Genomic DNA, 15,202 nt, shown 5'->3' with positions numbered 1-15,202 from the left:
ACAAATATTTTTCCTTCACCACTCTTCAGAAGTGCCTATAGGATCAGAGTTTTGTTAGAAATAGAAGGCAAAAAGATCTAAGAAACCTCAAATCTTTTCCCAACCATCACTCCCTTACACAGGCACGGCTTCTCCGATCTGTTTGCCCTACTGTCCCCTATAAACAAAAAGCAAAACATCTACCACATGTTAGCACATTTCCCTTTGTTTTCCTGGAAGGACTATACACCCCTTCGTCAAAATCAGAAGTTATGTCAGTGGTTTTGCATTTCCAGAATCTGATAAAGGCCTGTAACATACAAGGGTGTCAATAAATGTCTGTGTCATGTATAAAAATGAATAAAAGACGCTCAAAGCATCTCCACTGAGAAATCAGTTTCAATAAAGAAAAACAATGTCATGGGGGAACTCTATTTTCTCTGCTTGCAAGTGGAGTCCTATCATTTTTACACTCCACTGATTCATTCTGAACATGGCGTCAGGAACAATACAGGGCCAAAAAACAATTAGCAGGGGAACAAAACAATCGGTTGCGCCGTCTGGGATTTGAGTGACTTATAGATCAAATGTCTTAAATTTGTTATGCTCCTTCTCGGTTGGCCAGAATGGATGACTTGGCTGCAATGTCCCAGGAATAATTGTCCCTCATATATTCCCAATCACCTGCTTCTTAATAACTAGTCAGAAGTGACAACATAAAAGGTGCAGTGACTTTCACTGTTCTTGGCAAATCTTGGACCAACTCCCATGGATCTGCCCTTTCGAATAGGTGAGCTCAGAGACACTGTGTGCTGCTGGCTACAGTCACTGCCATCGGTCCTCGGCAGTCCCAAGGCCCTCGGGTTGAGAGGAGACCCAAGGGGAAGGAGTGAGAGGTCTGAAATGATCTTCGGTTCTTACACGACTTCATAGGTAGTGGGAGATCTGAACAATGTGGCTTACACAAAACTGTCTCACTCATCTCAGAGGTCAAATGCCCTTTCTATTGCCCCAAACCAGGACCAGGGTAGTCTACCCTACAACGATGTTTGGAAAAAGTCTAGGAGCTTGACAGACTGTCCAGCCCCATGTGGCCCACTTGTGTTTCAGATGGCTCCTTTCTCATCCTAGTTCCTACTCTGCTTGTGCTAGCTTCAAAAATTCAGTGACTCTGACTTTACATTCCACGAGCTCCAAGACAGTTCTCTCTTGCTCCTTCGCCCCAGTGTACTGTGTCCTGTTTTTTGATCCAGCTGTAAAAAAGAAAGATCTACTGTTCTCTTGAAACACCCCTTAACTAATTATGCAGTGGCCCTCACAAAAGCCAGTCCTTGAAAACATCCTTGCCTGACCAGCCCCTATTCCTAGTTTGTTCAGGAATCATCCTCATCCCCAGACTCCTGATATTGGACAATTCTGTCCACTGACGGCCTATAGGGATGAGATCTTGCAGTTCCCTCCTGAAGAAAGTCTCCTCTTCCCTCAATCTCCCTGTCTTCCCAGTCTGGTCCACCAACAGTGCCCACGCTGCTACCTTGTATCAATTAAAAAAAAAAAAGATTTTATTTATTTATTTGACACAGAGAGAGAGAGAGAGATCACAAGTAGGCAGAGCAGGAGGCAGAGAGAGAGGGGGAAGCAGGCTCCTCGCTAAGCAGAGAGCCCAAGGCAGGGCTCGATCCCAGGACCCTGAGACCATGACCCAAGCTGAAGGCAGAGGCTTAACCCACTGAGCCACCCAGGTGCCCACCTTGTATCATTTTATTACTACTTCTCGTAGAGACCTCTCAACTCCTTCCATAAACAAATGATAATCTGCTTGAGAGCAGAACTATGTCTACTGCATATCGAGTATTTTTCAAGCCCTAGAGCTACACTTGTCCTAAACACTTGGTAACTCTGTAAATTATCCCTTCATATAAGATAGAAGTTGACAACCTATGGACAGCCAGCTTGAAGTCTACAAGCTTGGCATATAAAAGAATAAACGAAGCTGGAATTGAACATAGCTTATGGACCAGAAACTCCTTGCCCTGATGCTGCTTCTTTTTACCTTTATCTCTGCCCTTTGCCCAAACTGTACTTCAGTGCAAAGACAAGATGCCAAGGTGGTGAATGACAAGGGGCTTCTCCCAGCCTCCTGGACTGGTGTTCCCCTCCTCTTCAGCCAGCTCTCACGCCCTTCCCCCACTTCATACCACACTCCAGTCCTTGTTGGATTTCATTCCCTTCCCCACCTGTGACCCAGTTTCTAACCTCTGTCCCTTGGCACATTTCTTTCTTGTCTAAGACACATGCCTTCCTCCAAACTCTTTGCCAAGCTAACTCCTACTCCTATTTCAAGTCTCAGATTGCAAATTTCTTCCTGGAAGCAGCTTCCTGTGAACGTCCATGGCATGCCGGGTCCCCCTGCAAAGGGCCCCCCAAACTTCCATTTTCCTTTTAATGATATTTATGACAATAACTACTGTTGTAACAATCACGGACATTTATTAAGTCATCATCTACTAACTCACTTAATCATCACCACTACCTTCTGATGTAGGTAACTGATTACCCCTATTTTATAGAGGGGGAAATCAAGTCTCAAAGATATTGATTACCTTGATCAAGTTCACATCATTCCATAAAGGTCAGATTTCTCATTCAGCCTAGCTCCCGTGTTCATGTCCTTTACCAATACATCATGCTGCCTTCTTATAGAGTTCACCACGTTTGTGATTATTTGTTTCATGACTAAATATTCCAACAGACAGCAACTCCATGAGATCAGGCCTGGGCCTACCTTGTTCAATAGTGTATTTTTAAAGCCTCATCCAAGAGCTAGCATACAGAAAGCTCCGAAACACATGAGTTAAATGAATAAATGAAACAGCAGGTTTCTTAGCCCATGGAGAAACCCAAAAGAGAAGTATTCACCCACTCTGGATAGAAAATGTCTCATTCTTAATCCAAAAAGTATCATAAGCTTGGTAATATTTACTCTAAAGTTTCCCTTTCCAGGATCCAACCCTAGTTCAACAAATTCACACATCCAGAGGCAGAAAGAGTATAATTTGGAAAGCAGTGAATGGGAAGAAATGCTTCTGTAACATGGAGAGAGCACAAGCAAGTCTATATCGGGACACACCTGCTATACATGACGCCCACCCAGACCTTGCATGCCACCCATGAAGGCCAACTCACCCCTTTCACAGGTCCTTCCCCAGTAGCCAGTGCCCGTGCAGTCGCAGATGAAGCGGTTCCAGCCGTCCTTGCACACCGCGTTGTTCTTGCAGGGGTAGCTATCGCACTGCTTGGCGCTCATCCGCGAACAGGAGGACTTGACGCCCGCAGCGTTCTGCATCTCCGCCAGCTGCCGAATGTTCTTGCTGCGCCCGTCAATGAACAGGTCACGGATGCAGCCCACGTAGCCGTAGTTGAGCATGGCAGTCCAGAGCTCAGTGGGGAGGATGAGGCCGGCACGGTTCTCTGGTAGCCCGCCCAGATACATGTCCCCCTCCAGGTCCAGGATCTCACTCTCCCCGCTGGCGGTGAATGGCGTGCGCCTGCTGTTCACTGAGATGGTACCTGGGATGGAAGGATGGAAACAGAGTGAGCTAACAGCCCTCGGGGCATTGCAGGTGAGGCTGCCAGTCAATGAACCAAATGAAAGGAGCCCAGCAGGTGCGCTCAGAGACTCATGGTACCTGGCCAGGTGAAGACAATGCAAGCAAAGGGGTCAGAGGCTTCCAGACAGTAGAAAGGAAAATGTTTGGCCATTTGGTTCCAGTCTTTGCTGCTAAGACACTCTCAGTGGTAGGAAGATTCAGGACCATCTCAGTGAATGAAAACCTAAGCTGATGTCTTTGCTCTACAGAGTCTCGGCCGGAAGATCACCTACTGAAGAGGTTAAGAGCAGCCAAGCCGCTGCCTGTGTTTAAATCTCAGCTCTACCAGGTACTAGCTGTGTAACTCTGAAGATGTGATTTCACCTGCCACGGCCTCAATGTCCTCGTCTGTAAAATGGGAAAATAATTTTCCTCGCAGACCAGCATGATCATTAGATAAGATCCTATGTGTAAACTGCTCCTCAGAATGTGGGACAGAGTAAGGGTTCTGGAAGTGCTTGCTTGAGTCTTCATCCCTCTCTTGCCATGCACAAAATGATGGAACCCTCCATGCACTAATACCGTCTATGCTGCCATTAGCTACCAGCCCCACCAGTGAATATTTGGAGCATTTCCTTGGAGAAATTTTAACTGGAACATCTTTGTTTATTCATTTAACAATTATGTACTGCACACCTGTTGTGTCTCTGGTATACTGGCAGGCACAGAGATGAACTTGACAGGTACGTCTCTGCTCTTGTGGTGCTGATATTCCAGAGCAGAGAGACGGAAATTAAACAAATGACTCAATAAGCAAAAGAAATTGGGTAATGGTCGGTACTAGGAAGCAAGAAGAATGGGTGGTAGCAGCTTGTGGCTTCTCCTTAAAAATGTATAGTGGGTGAAGGCTTCTCCAGGCAGGGGACAGGTACGCTCAAATCACAATATTGAAAAGGACCCAGCCATGCTAAGTCCAAGGGGAAGAACATGCCAGGCAGGGGGAACAGCACCTACAAAGGCTCTGGGGTAAGCCAGAGTGTGACTAGAATGGGAGGGCCCGATGAGTGAGCAGGAGACGAGATCAGAGGGGCAGACGAGGCACAGCAGCAGCAGAGCTGTGGACCCATCAATGAGACTGTGCAAACCTAGAGCCTGGCCTGGGAACTCGGGACTGGGATTCAAGTCCTAAATGGCCTTCTGACCCTAGGCCATTCCCCAAGCTACTTTACAGTTCATTTTCCTAAACTATAAAATCAAGGAAGCTGTATATGTGCTGCCGAAGCAAGCACTAAAATCAAGGAAACTGTAAAATTAAAGTGATATCTGAACAAGATGCCAGAAATCTTAAATTTAATTGGTATTCGTAAAGGGCTTTATTGGTACCAAGATACCTGGGTCTTGCCATGTATCAGGCAGCCTTCACTTCTGCCTCAGTCTCAGTCTCCTGGGCTATAAAAGGGATAGCCTGAAGGACCAAGAGGACCCTGTAAGATCAAGAGTGTGACACGCACTCGTAATGAGAAGGTCAGCCTTAGGGGCTTCTGGGCGGGTTATGCCAGTGGCACACGCTTCCCCCACTCTATTCTCGAGGTCTTCCCCTGGAGAAATCAGCTTTGCATTTTTGTTTTTAAAATGGTAGAAACCTACATATCACTCATTCTGTCCTGGTCACCATTGTTAAGTGCTGTGCGTGCTTTTCTGGACTTGATCCTAACAATCTTGCAAGGGAGGAGCTAACAGGGCACCATCTCACAAATGAGGATGTTGAGGCTAGAATCTCCTCTCCTCCCACACTGCTTGCTCTGCCCTTCACAAGCCCACAGAGTGGCTGGATCCCCAACCTGGAAGAGCAGCTTTTGCCAAATAAGGACAGCACTGGCGCGGATTTAAATGTTGGAGCCATAAATACATCCAGAGGGAAATCCATCCTGTGAGTGTGTGACCACAACCGTTTTGAATGCACTTAATCAAGTTTCAAGAAGGAGTCCCCCAACCGGGGAGGGATCGCCAATCTCCCATGTCAGGCTTCAGCATGAGCAAGGAAGCAGGCACCGCACTCGAGTATGCAGACGTTTTTAGAACTACTCACCCTGGTACATGTTCGTAACTAAAAACATACCAGAAAATACCCTTGTGACAAAATGAAGTTTAACAGATCATATTAAGTTTGATGTTATGCTGTGTTCATGAGATAAGGATTTGCTTACTCAGTAAATTATTATAGGTGTTGATCAAATGTGTCAGAATTAGCCAATGTTATAGCTTCCGGATATGAAATTCAAGGCTTCAGAAATCCAGACAGGTTTGCCAAAGATGGGTCCACCAGTGGTTCTAACAACTAAGTGCCCCACATGAAAATGCCATCCGTGCTGGGAATAAACAGAAGTAAACATCCAACAATTTCCTGTGCTCTAGGCCATGCATGACACAGATAGGTAGGTAACCTTGAAGCTGTGTCAGGTCTAGGCTAGCCAATCCTGACATCCATCAACCATAAAGGACGTCCAGAGACCCAAAACACACGGTCTTAAAACCAACAAAAGTGTTTCCCCTATAATTTTAGGATAGCTTTCAGGCTCTGCCCCTGTTGACACTGTATGGGTAAATTTAGAAAGAGAGAGAGAAAGATTCAGCCTCCAAAGAAATTAGTTTTTTTGTGTCTTTTCTGTTAAAAAAGCACAAACTGTTAATTCTAACTCAACAAGCACATTTAATTTGAAGCCTCTTGGTTCCGATTAGATTTCAGACAATCAATAAAGCATCCTGCTGGGCACTAAACCAGCCAGGGCTACAATCTGCCACCCGTCTGCCCTCTCTGCAGAACCCATCCAGCTCCTCCTAAGGGCAACATGGCCCGTCTCCGTCATCCCTCTGCCTGCAGGATTATGCAGAAAAGCCGTCCCAGGAAAGCTCAGCCATTCCCAGCTGCAGCCTTTGGAGGGAACCTATTGCTTTCTATTAGCAGCCAAGTGCACCAACATGAAAATGTCCAAATGAAAGACTTTTCATGTTTCCCAGGAGAGAGTCCTTAAAATGACAACAAACACTGCCAAGACCCTTGCTCTTGAATATAACCCCATCTAAATGGAGAGTCAGGAAATCAGTGTGAAATTCAAGTGCTCTAGTTACCACTCTGGGTGACATGTCCTTTCTGATGGCACAGAATGTGACCTTCACTGCCACATGGTCCAGAGAAAGCTAGGCAGACTGTCCGGGCATTCAAAAGCTCCAGACTGCACGCACAGGCGCGCGCGCGCGTGTGTGTGTGTGTGTGTGTGATCCCTCTCTGTTACCATTCCACAGTAGCTATGTACTGCCTGGGGCTCACTTGTTTGATCTGCGGCTGCAGAAACAAACAAAGCCATTTAAACCAAATGTAAAGGTTATGAAGAGGAAGGGAGAGTCAGTGAGGTCTGAGCAAAGAGTGAAATATAGGCTCTCGCACCAAAGGAAGGCTTTAAATTGAACATGACTTCAGGAAAAATCAATTTGCCTTTTCCTTTCTTGTCATAATTTCTCCCTGCAACACGACTCTTGCCAATTACTGAAGGGCGTAGCACTGCATGAACTCTTACACAGTGAAGCTTATCCTACAGAGTAATCACATAATGCAGCATCTGTGATGTCACAACTGTGTTTCCATGGTGATGGGAAAAAGGAGAAGAAGAAAAGGAGGGGAGGAAAAAAAAAAAAAACCCATCACACCAGTTACATGACAGCCTCTTTGGTAGGAGTGGAAATGCTACTTGTAAAACCGTGCTTGGCTCCAGAGCCTTGGAGCTATCACTGAGACGGCTGTGCCGTGAGTGACAAGAGAAGGAAGACCACGTGCACTGTCGGCGAGACAAGATATCTTGTTCAGAAACATAATCTTACAACAACCATTAAAGAGAACAGCAAAAGAGTCAAACATGCATGCAAGTGCAAACATTCAAATAAAAAAATATAAAGCCGGCAGACGGACTGAAAAGCTGCAGCTTTCCTCTCTTCTCAGTCCCCATCGTGCCCCTTCCTACCTGATCTGCCATCGCGCTGAATGTCCACATGGTACCATTCCCCATCGTTGGCTTTCTTCTGAGTGGCCTTGACTTTGATGGTGCCTGAGCCCATGTCAAGCAGCAGGTATAGGTTGCCATCGAGGAGTTCGACAGCAAAGAAGTCCACCTTGGTGTTCTTCTGGCTCCGAGTGTCCTTCCTCTCTTGGGGCTTGCCGTGAGTGAAGAGAATCAGGCCGTTGGGCTCAGTCGTGCGAAAGTCAAAGGAGATGGAACCCATGCGTTTGGTGTTCCATTTGGGCAAACTGATGTACGCCTCTGGGGTCTCGAAGTTGATGGGGTCCAGCGTGGCCACATTCTCACACTTGAATACAACTTCACCATAGATTTTCATCTTGGTGTCCCCGATCCGGGCCAGGCGAGACAGCTCCAGACGGATGTCATTATTCTTATAAACAACCTGTCAAAAGCCAAACAAGTGCCATATGAATCAATCTTGCAAAGAGTTACCAGCCACTGCTCACTGGGCAGCCGGGAAAAAGGCCCAAGAAGAGGCTTCAGGACACAGTATGTCTGAATCAGTATGAGAAATAGGAGCTATGGCATTTGAAAAAGCATTGGGAGAGCTGTAGGGTACACATAAGCCCTGGAAAAAGCCCCCACATTTCTATTTGATTCCTTTTGGGTTGTCTCCTTCTGGCCAATTTTTTTTGTGTTGTCAGAAAGTTATACAATACGAGTTTGCAAGCAAAAATCAAGAAAGACTGAGTTTCACAAATACTAATATTTAAACACAAAGATATTTACTGAAGTATACTTAGTAAAAGACCAGAAACAACCTAAATGACCATCAACCCCAGACTGGCACTTCCCATGACGGACAATCATGCAGTTCTAAAAAACAAGGTAGTGCTGGGGACGCCTGGGTGGCTCAGTGGGTTAAGCCTCTGCTTTCGTCTCAGGTCATGATCCCAAGGTCCTGGGATCAAGTCCCGCATCGGACTCCTTGCTCGGCAGGGAGCCTGCTTCTCTCGCTGCCTCTGCCTGCCTCTCTGCCTGCTTGTGTATACTCTCTCTCTCTCTCTCTGCAATATAAATTAAAAAATCTTAAAAAAAAAAAAAAGGTAGTGCTCTGCTTTTGACACGGACGCTTTCCAAGAAATATCATTAAGTGAAATTAGCAAGGAAAATAGAAGTGTGTACTACACTATCATTGTGTTAAGTGTGTGTGTGGGTGTGTGTGTGTGTGTGTTGGGGCAGGCATGTGTGTAATGTGTATATATGCTCTTAACTGCATAAAAAAGCTTTGGAAGGAAACACGGGAAACTATAAAATTGTCACTGGGGAGTGGGTTTTGTCAGTTTCATGTTCAAGAATAAGAAGGTGACTGATTTTTACGGTACGCTGTTGCATTGTTTGTTTTTTTTCCCACCGTGCACATGTATTACTAAAAGAAAATTATTTAGTGTTAGAATTGGTGGGGAAGGAGATCTGTGTTTTGTGCACATGTATGTGCCCTCCATATACATATGGTGGAAAAATAAAATACCTTAAAGCACACACACAAAAAAACTATTATGATTTTTGAAACCAGGTGTAATCCACATAAAAGCAGGGATTAATGATATTCCCCCAAATCAGAATTTCAGAGGTTGTGCTGTTACAACTAATGACAAAGAATTGAAAATGCCTCACCTACTATATGACCTTGACAATGGGCCTAACCATCGTCGGTAACACTGAAAATAACAGTGATACTAATATTTACTGAGCATCTACTACCAGATACTACGCTAAGGATCTAAAACCTACCATCCCCCATCAGATGCTGACAACACCCACTTGAGACACCCACCATCATCCCCTGCTTTTACGGATGTAGAAACAGAGGTGGAGAGTAGTTAAGGAAGCAGTTCACAGTCACAATATCTGGTAACTGGCAAAGCAGGACTTGAACCCAGGGAGCTGGACTCTCGCAACCACGTGCTTTACCTCTGTGGCTACTTGGAGTGAGGTCCCTCTAGCAACACCTGGGAAGCTCATCTTTAACATTACATGGAAAATCATGCAAGTTCAGCTTCCTGAATGTCTCATCTGAGCACTATTGAACTAACCCTGTGAAAAGCAGAAATACTGCAGGATCCTTAGGCAATCCATCACTCCAGTGAGCCAGAAAAGAAACAAAGTTTAATGACTGGCAACTTCTCCTTTCTAACCCCACTATTGTGCCCCGGCATGGGAGAACTCTCTGTCATAAACAAACTTTGGCTTTCTCTGCATTTGGTTAAATGCCTATGATTCGAATCGCTTGTTAAGATGAATTATTAATGTATAACAATAGCTCCTCCCAGGGGGGGCACAGACTTGGTTCCACTGAATAATAAATGGATAAAGAACTCAAGCATCCTTACATGAGGCAGGAGAGAAAAAAGAAAAAGACTTTTAAAGGGATGGAGGATAGGGGCCCCTGGGTGGTTTAGTCAGTGATGCGTCTGATTCTCGATTCTGGCTCAGGTCTTGATCTTGGGATCCTGAGATCGAGCCCTGCATCAGGCTCCCCACTCAGTGGGGAATCTGCTTGAGTCTCTCTCTCTCTCTCTGCCTCTGTCTTCCCACTGCTCAATCCCTCTCTCTTTCTCTCAAAATAAATAAAATTATTTTAAAAAGTAAAAATAAAGTGATGCAGAGTACTGTGAAGAGGGACTCTTTGAGAAAAGTATGCGGCTGAGACTGGGACCTGAGGTAAATCACTACAGTGCAGGTTTCCAGAGAGACACACAGGAGAATCAGGGCCACACACTGGCCAAAGTACCAGACTTTTCTCAAAAGCTCTTTGAAGGTGAGCTCTCACTCTGTTCCATGACCTGGAAATTATTTCTCTGTTTACCTGGAGTTTCCTCACCTTTCTTCCTGACAGCTGGGTAAACTCTCTGAGTCCCATTTCCAAGGTCAGGAACTTCAAAAACCTATACTAGAAACAGCTCCTCTTTTCCCCTGGGGCTATTATCAAGATAGAGAGGGTTGTTATATGTGGTAGAACACAGAAAACTCGACGCCAATACACAAACCTAGGAAGAAATAATAGCATACCCTTGTCTCCAGTGGTGCTGGCATACTGCCAGAAACTGCCTGGAGCATGGCCTAAAGTTCTGTTGAGAACCCCCACCAAGAAGAAAGGGATAAGAGGACAGGAGCTCTTGTAGCCTGGGGGTACTCAACTGGGAAGCTCCATGGTTAGCATCCTTGCCTCCCCCACCCGCCTGGTGTAGGACCACCGCCAGGACCACAGCCATGCAGAAAGGTACCAGGGCCTTGGGGAGGGCATGGAGGCAAGAGACCCTGCCAGCCCCCCTTATGAGGCAAATTAGTATCTAGTGCAGTGTTCTCTGTTCAGCTAAAGGCAAGTCCCCAACGGATGACTGAAGGAGGAAGAGATGCGGCATCAAGTGACAGAGAGCAGGCTGGGCTGACAAGCTGCCCCAACAAGGGACCAATTAAAGACAAGTGGAAGTGACTCCCCATGAGGGAAGATGTCACACAGACTGAGTGGCAGAGACAGTCACAGAGAATGATAAGCTGGTCTGACTATCCCACACACAGGCTTGTAAAGACCGCCATTTGGACTAGTAGCTCGTGTCTAGGAGGCCAAGGAGTAAAACAGGTGAGGGCACAGTCCCCCAGTTGAGACAGAGTCTCTCAGAAAAGCTGTACTTCCGTGCCTCCAGAATCCCCAATACAAAGGCACACAGGAGCTACATGAGGACTAAGGCAAGATATGAGAGCAGGAACAATGTAACAAAAACAGTTTCCATCTACTGAGCATCTACAGTGTGCCTGATGGTAAGCAAGAGAAACAGGTAGCCCTAGCTGCATTGTACAGACAGGAGACAGGTCTGTGCCCAAGTTCCTCCAGCCACTGAGGAGTTAACTAGAACTTGAACCCAGATCTCTCGGACTATACTGGGACAGGGCCACACTCTAGGGGTGGCAGTTTCAAGGCTCTCCGGTAGCCCGCCCATGCTTACCCATAAAGCAAAAACCCCTTAATCCGTCTTGTCCTGTGAACCCATCACACCCAGTATGTCCCATTCTTCCCCACTCAGGAATCACTTCGGGGGCTTCTGTCTGAGCTCAAGTGCAGGTGTTTCTGCATCTTTACCCGCTATGTTTCCCACACCACCGTTCTTTCCTCTCCTCTCCTGGTGTCCCTTCACCAGGACCCACATCCGTACCCACTCCAGGCCCTCTCTGGCTACTCGGGTCCTTGCTGATCCCGCCATGTGACAACATGGAAACCTTTGACTGCCCGCCGGTGATGCCGCTGTCTTCCTACTGCCCAGACCACTTGCCCTGATCGGAAAAGGAGGGACACTTCTAACTTACATGATGCACCTTGTATATGAAACTCATTTGTGGCACTGGAGTTAGGTCGCAGATCCATGAGAATAAATCTAGCAGGCAGACACAGTCCCCACTCACAAAGATGCTTCTCTTCCTCTCTCTTCCACCTTCTCCGAGACCACTGTGTGCTCGGCTCCCTGAGAACAAGTTGGCATGCCTTCTGCTGTAATGCCACATCCCTCTGCACTCCAGTGAACTAGAAGGAAGGAGAGGATGTGGGCTTGTGCCCTGCAGTGCCCAGATGGCCTCTTGGTACTAGTTCTCCTGCACAGGAATAGGAGACCACCACCTGGCTTCTTTTTTCCCTCTTGTTTTTTTAAAGCATCTTCAATCCTCTGTGGGCCTACATAAAGGACAATTCCAGTAAAACCACCAGATCAGCATCTAAGACGATCATTTATAGGTCCATGACTTGATGCCTGAGCACCACTGCTCTGATGGGTCAATGGAGGACAGCTGACATTCAAGATGCTGGGGGACACTCTCTGAAGTGTCTAGGCTGAACAAAACAGAATGGCGAGGGGCCAGGGTCAGGGTGCCTTGATATGGAACTGCCTTGATGTGTTGACTAGAGATCCCAATAAACCCTTTTAGCTTTATACCTAGGTGTGGAACAGTTTACATACGACAAGCCAAAGACAAAAATATAGTGATCCCCCACCCGAAAATAATCCATTGACCATAGATAATAATAAAATGAGCTTTTTCTCTTTAGCTTCGTGGATAGTGCAGCTACTAGATAAATGTTCGGGCTAATCTTATTACTGTGTAACATTCCTACTCAAGGTAAAGACATAAATAAGAAGCACTTTTGAAAGAATGTGGCTCCCAGGGCCGCTACAGAATCACACATTCGGCTTTCTCTGCCCTACTTCCCCTCTGTCCTTCAGGCAACTGTTATCTCTGGTCTGTGAATCCCTCCCTATGAACTGTCTGCTCCACTCCTTTGTCACTCAAAACACTCAACCTTGTTTCCTTTAAATAAGCACAGGTCCGGTCTTTTCAGTAGACCTCAAACACCCTATCACCAAAAATTATGCACCACACCTTTTAAAATCTGAATTAGCATTTCCTTGCACAGGTGCTTAATCAATGCTCATGTCTGCATTAAATTAGCTGCTGGACTCAAGTGGTTAAGATAATGGGCTTCAAGGGCTCACTCCCTGGGGCTGGGTCCTGCGACACCCGTTCCTGCTATGTGACCTTGGACAAAACAGTTAACTTGTCTCAGCGTCAGAGTCTTTCCCCATAGAACTGTGTAAAGCCCATCTCACTTCACAGGGTGGTGAGAAATAAAGAAGGTAATGCTGTTGTACACAGAAATACTGGACACAGTTCCTGCCCTTCATAATAAGCACTCAACAAATGGAGTTATCTAATAGCTGTCTACAAATGACTATTCATTTTGTTATTTTCTGTGAAAAGCCAGAACTAAATCAACAGACAGGATAGCCTGGCATGAAGCAATTTTAGGAAAAAAAGGTTTTCTCTGAGTGTAAATTCTAAGGTGGCTGTCTACACAAGAGACCGGGCTCAAACTAGTGACGGACGGGATTTAAGAAACTCTAAAATAGAAAAAAATAAAAATAAAAATAAAAAATATATACTCATAATCGTCTAATGTGGCATTTGTAATATATACGAAGGCCTGATGGCAGTCATTCCTTGTTTCCCTTGCTCTCCCTCTTCCTCTCTCACACACACAGCCCCACCATACGCACGCACAGATTTCGGATTCATTATCATTCACATCTTCTATCAGAATGTACCACTGACTCAACTCCAGCAGTGAAGTCCAAACACAAATGGGACAGCAGATGGTCCTCCTCACTTCCAAAGTCAGAAGAGCCTAGTATCTGGCATGGCCAGGGCCACATCTGCATCTACATCTGCTCACAGAGGTCAGTGAACTAACTGTGAGTTGCACCTAACATCAAAACTGGGGCTCAAAGCTCCACCTGCTTCCTACCATGGACAGCACCACGTTCATGCTTTGTATCCTCTGAACAGTGGGCGGGATCCACCAAATATCAACACTAAGTACCAGAGATGGAAAATGGGAACTGAGTTACAGGCTTACAAAGACAGTAGTAGAATGCTGACAATTAATCAAATGTTTCCAATGTTCAGTGAATCAACACCGTGGGTCAAATCAAGCATATCCACGAGCTGCATCCTACTAGGGTTCACCAGTTTATCATCTCCAATCTGTGGTCCCGTTTGTAAGAGTGCCCAGGAAAAGAGACAAGGGGCACATGGCAAGGTGGAGTGTCAGAAACGATCCAGGCAAACTGATGCTGATTCACAGAAGTCCACAGACCTTCCCACGTTTTGAAAAAAGCTTCTGGTCCTCTGGGCATCCAGGCAGTCAAAGAGAGAGAGACAGAAAGTTGTGGGCCAGTTACTCTGTCCTCAGGAATCAAAAAGCCATGGTTTCCAACCTAAGAGCCTTGCTAATAAGGCTGGTCATTACCACCTGTGCTCAAGACTTAAACACATATTTGTCTGTTGGCTTCTTTGTGAAATGGAAATAATTAGATTGATGCTCAGTTACAGATGGAGACACTAAAACGTTGAAAAAGATTTCCAACCTTTAACACAATCACAGTAAAGGTCTAAATTTTTTTCAAGAAAAAGAACTTTTGAGGACTTTATTCAGTTAAAAAGGCTGATCAGGAACAGGCCACCATAGGTTCACATATCCCATAAAACATAATCCCAGCCAATCAAGCTTGGGGGGGGGGGTAATCTGGGATACTACAAAGACTCCATTTATTGAAAGAACCATGTTGGCAGATAAGTGTTTCCATTCTTCTTCCTCACAGGTGGTATTCATTGCTAACTGGTGTCATTCTATCTTACTCTCTTGCCTATTCAACCCAGATGGAGTCTCAGAATCCTTCTCAAGGCAGTGCTCTAGGTGTAACTAGAAGTGTAACTAGAAGTGAACCTATTCTCCATCCCAATACTCTCCACTTGGTTAGTTATCCTCCAACACAAAGTCAACGTAATGTAAATTAGCTACACTAAAATATGGGAAGCATAATCCATGAGAATGTATTAAATAACCACTCTACTTCTAGCTCTAGACCATAGGGGATATGAAGGAGCATGAGGAGGTACAATCCCTGCCATTACATGCTTAGAAAATGTTGAAAAGGGGCTTAAAGAGAGGATATATTTGATATTGGAATTAGAATAAAACATATCTGTCACTCCAATTAGTGAACATGCAAG

General features: G+C 45.6%; 1 protein-coding gene across 34 annotated transcripts in view; it reads right to left on the bottom strand.

Moving 5' to 3' along the window:
• Positions 1-15,202, bottom strand: part of NRXN3 (neurexin 3) — a 1,557,595-nt gene that overhangs the window by 1,040,499 nt on the left and 501,894 nt on the right. For all 34 annotated transcript variants that reach the window (XR_014313528.1, XR_014313529.1, XM_082737604.1 and 31 more), the window contains 2 exons: positions 7,586-8,024; positions 3,166-3,549 (listed from right to left, as the gene is read on the bottom strand). Coding sequence is in view for 32 of the 34 variants with exons in the window: in XM_082737604.1 (XP_082593730.1) it covers positions 3,166-3,549; positions 7,586-8,024 (823 nt within the window). In the remaining 2 variants the exon portion in view is untranslated. The remainder of the gene's footprint in view (positions 1-3,165; positions 3,550-7,585; positions 8,025-15,202) is intronic.

The sequence above is a fragment of the Mustela nivalis genome (genome assembly GCF_964662115.1).
Source record: "Mustela nivalis genome assembly, chromosome: 6".
Classification (NCBI taxonomy): domain Eukaryota; kingdom Metazoa; phylum Chordata; class Mammalia; order Carnivora; family Mustelidae; genus Mustela; species Mustela nivalis.
This window is presented reverse-complemented; position numbering and strand designations above follow the sequence as displayed.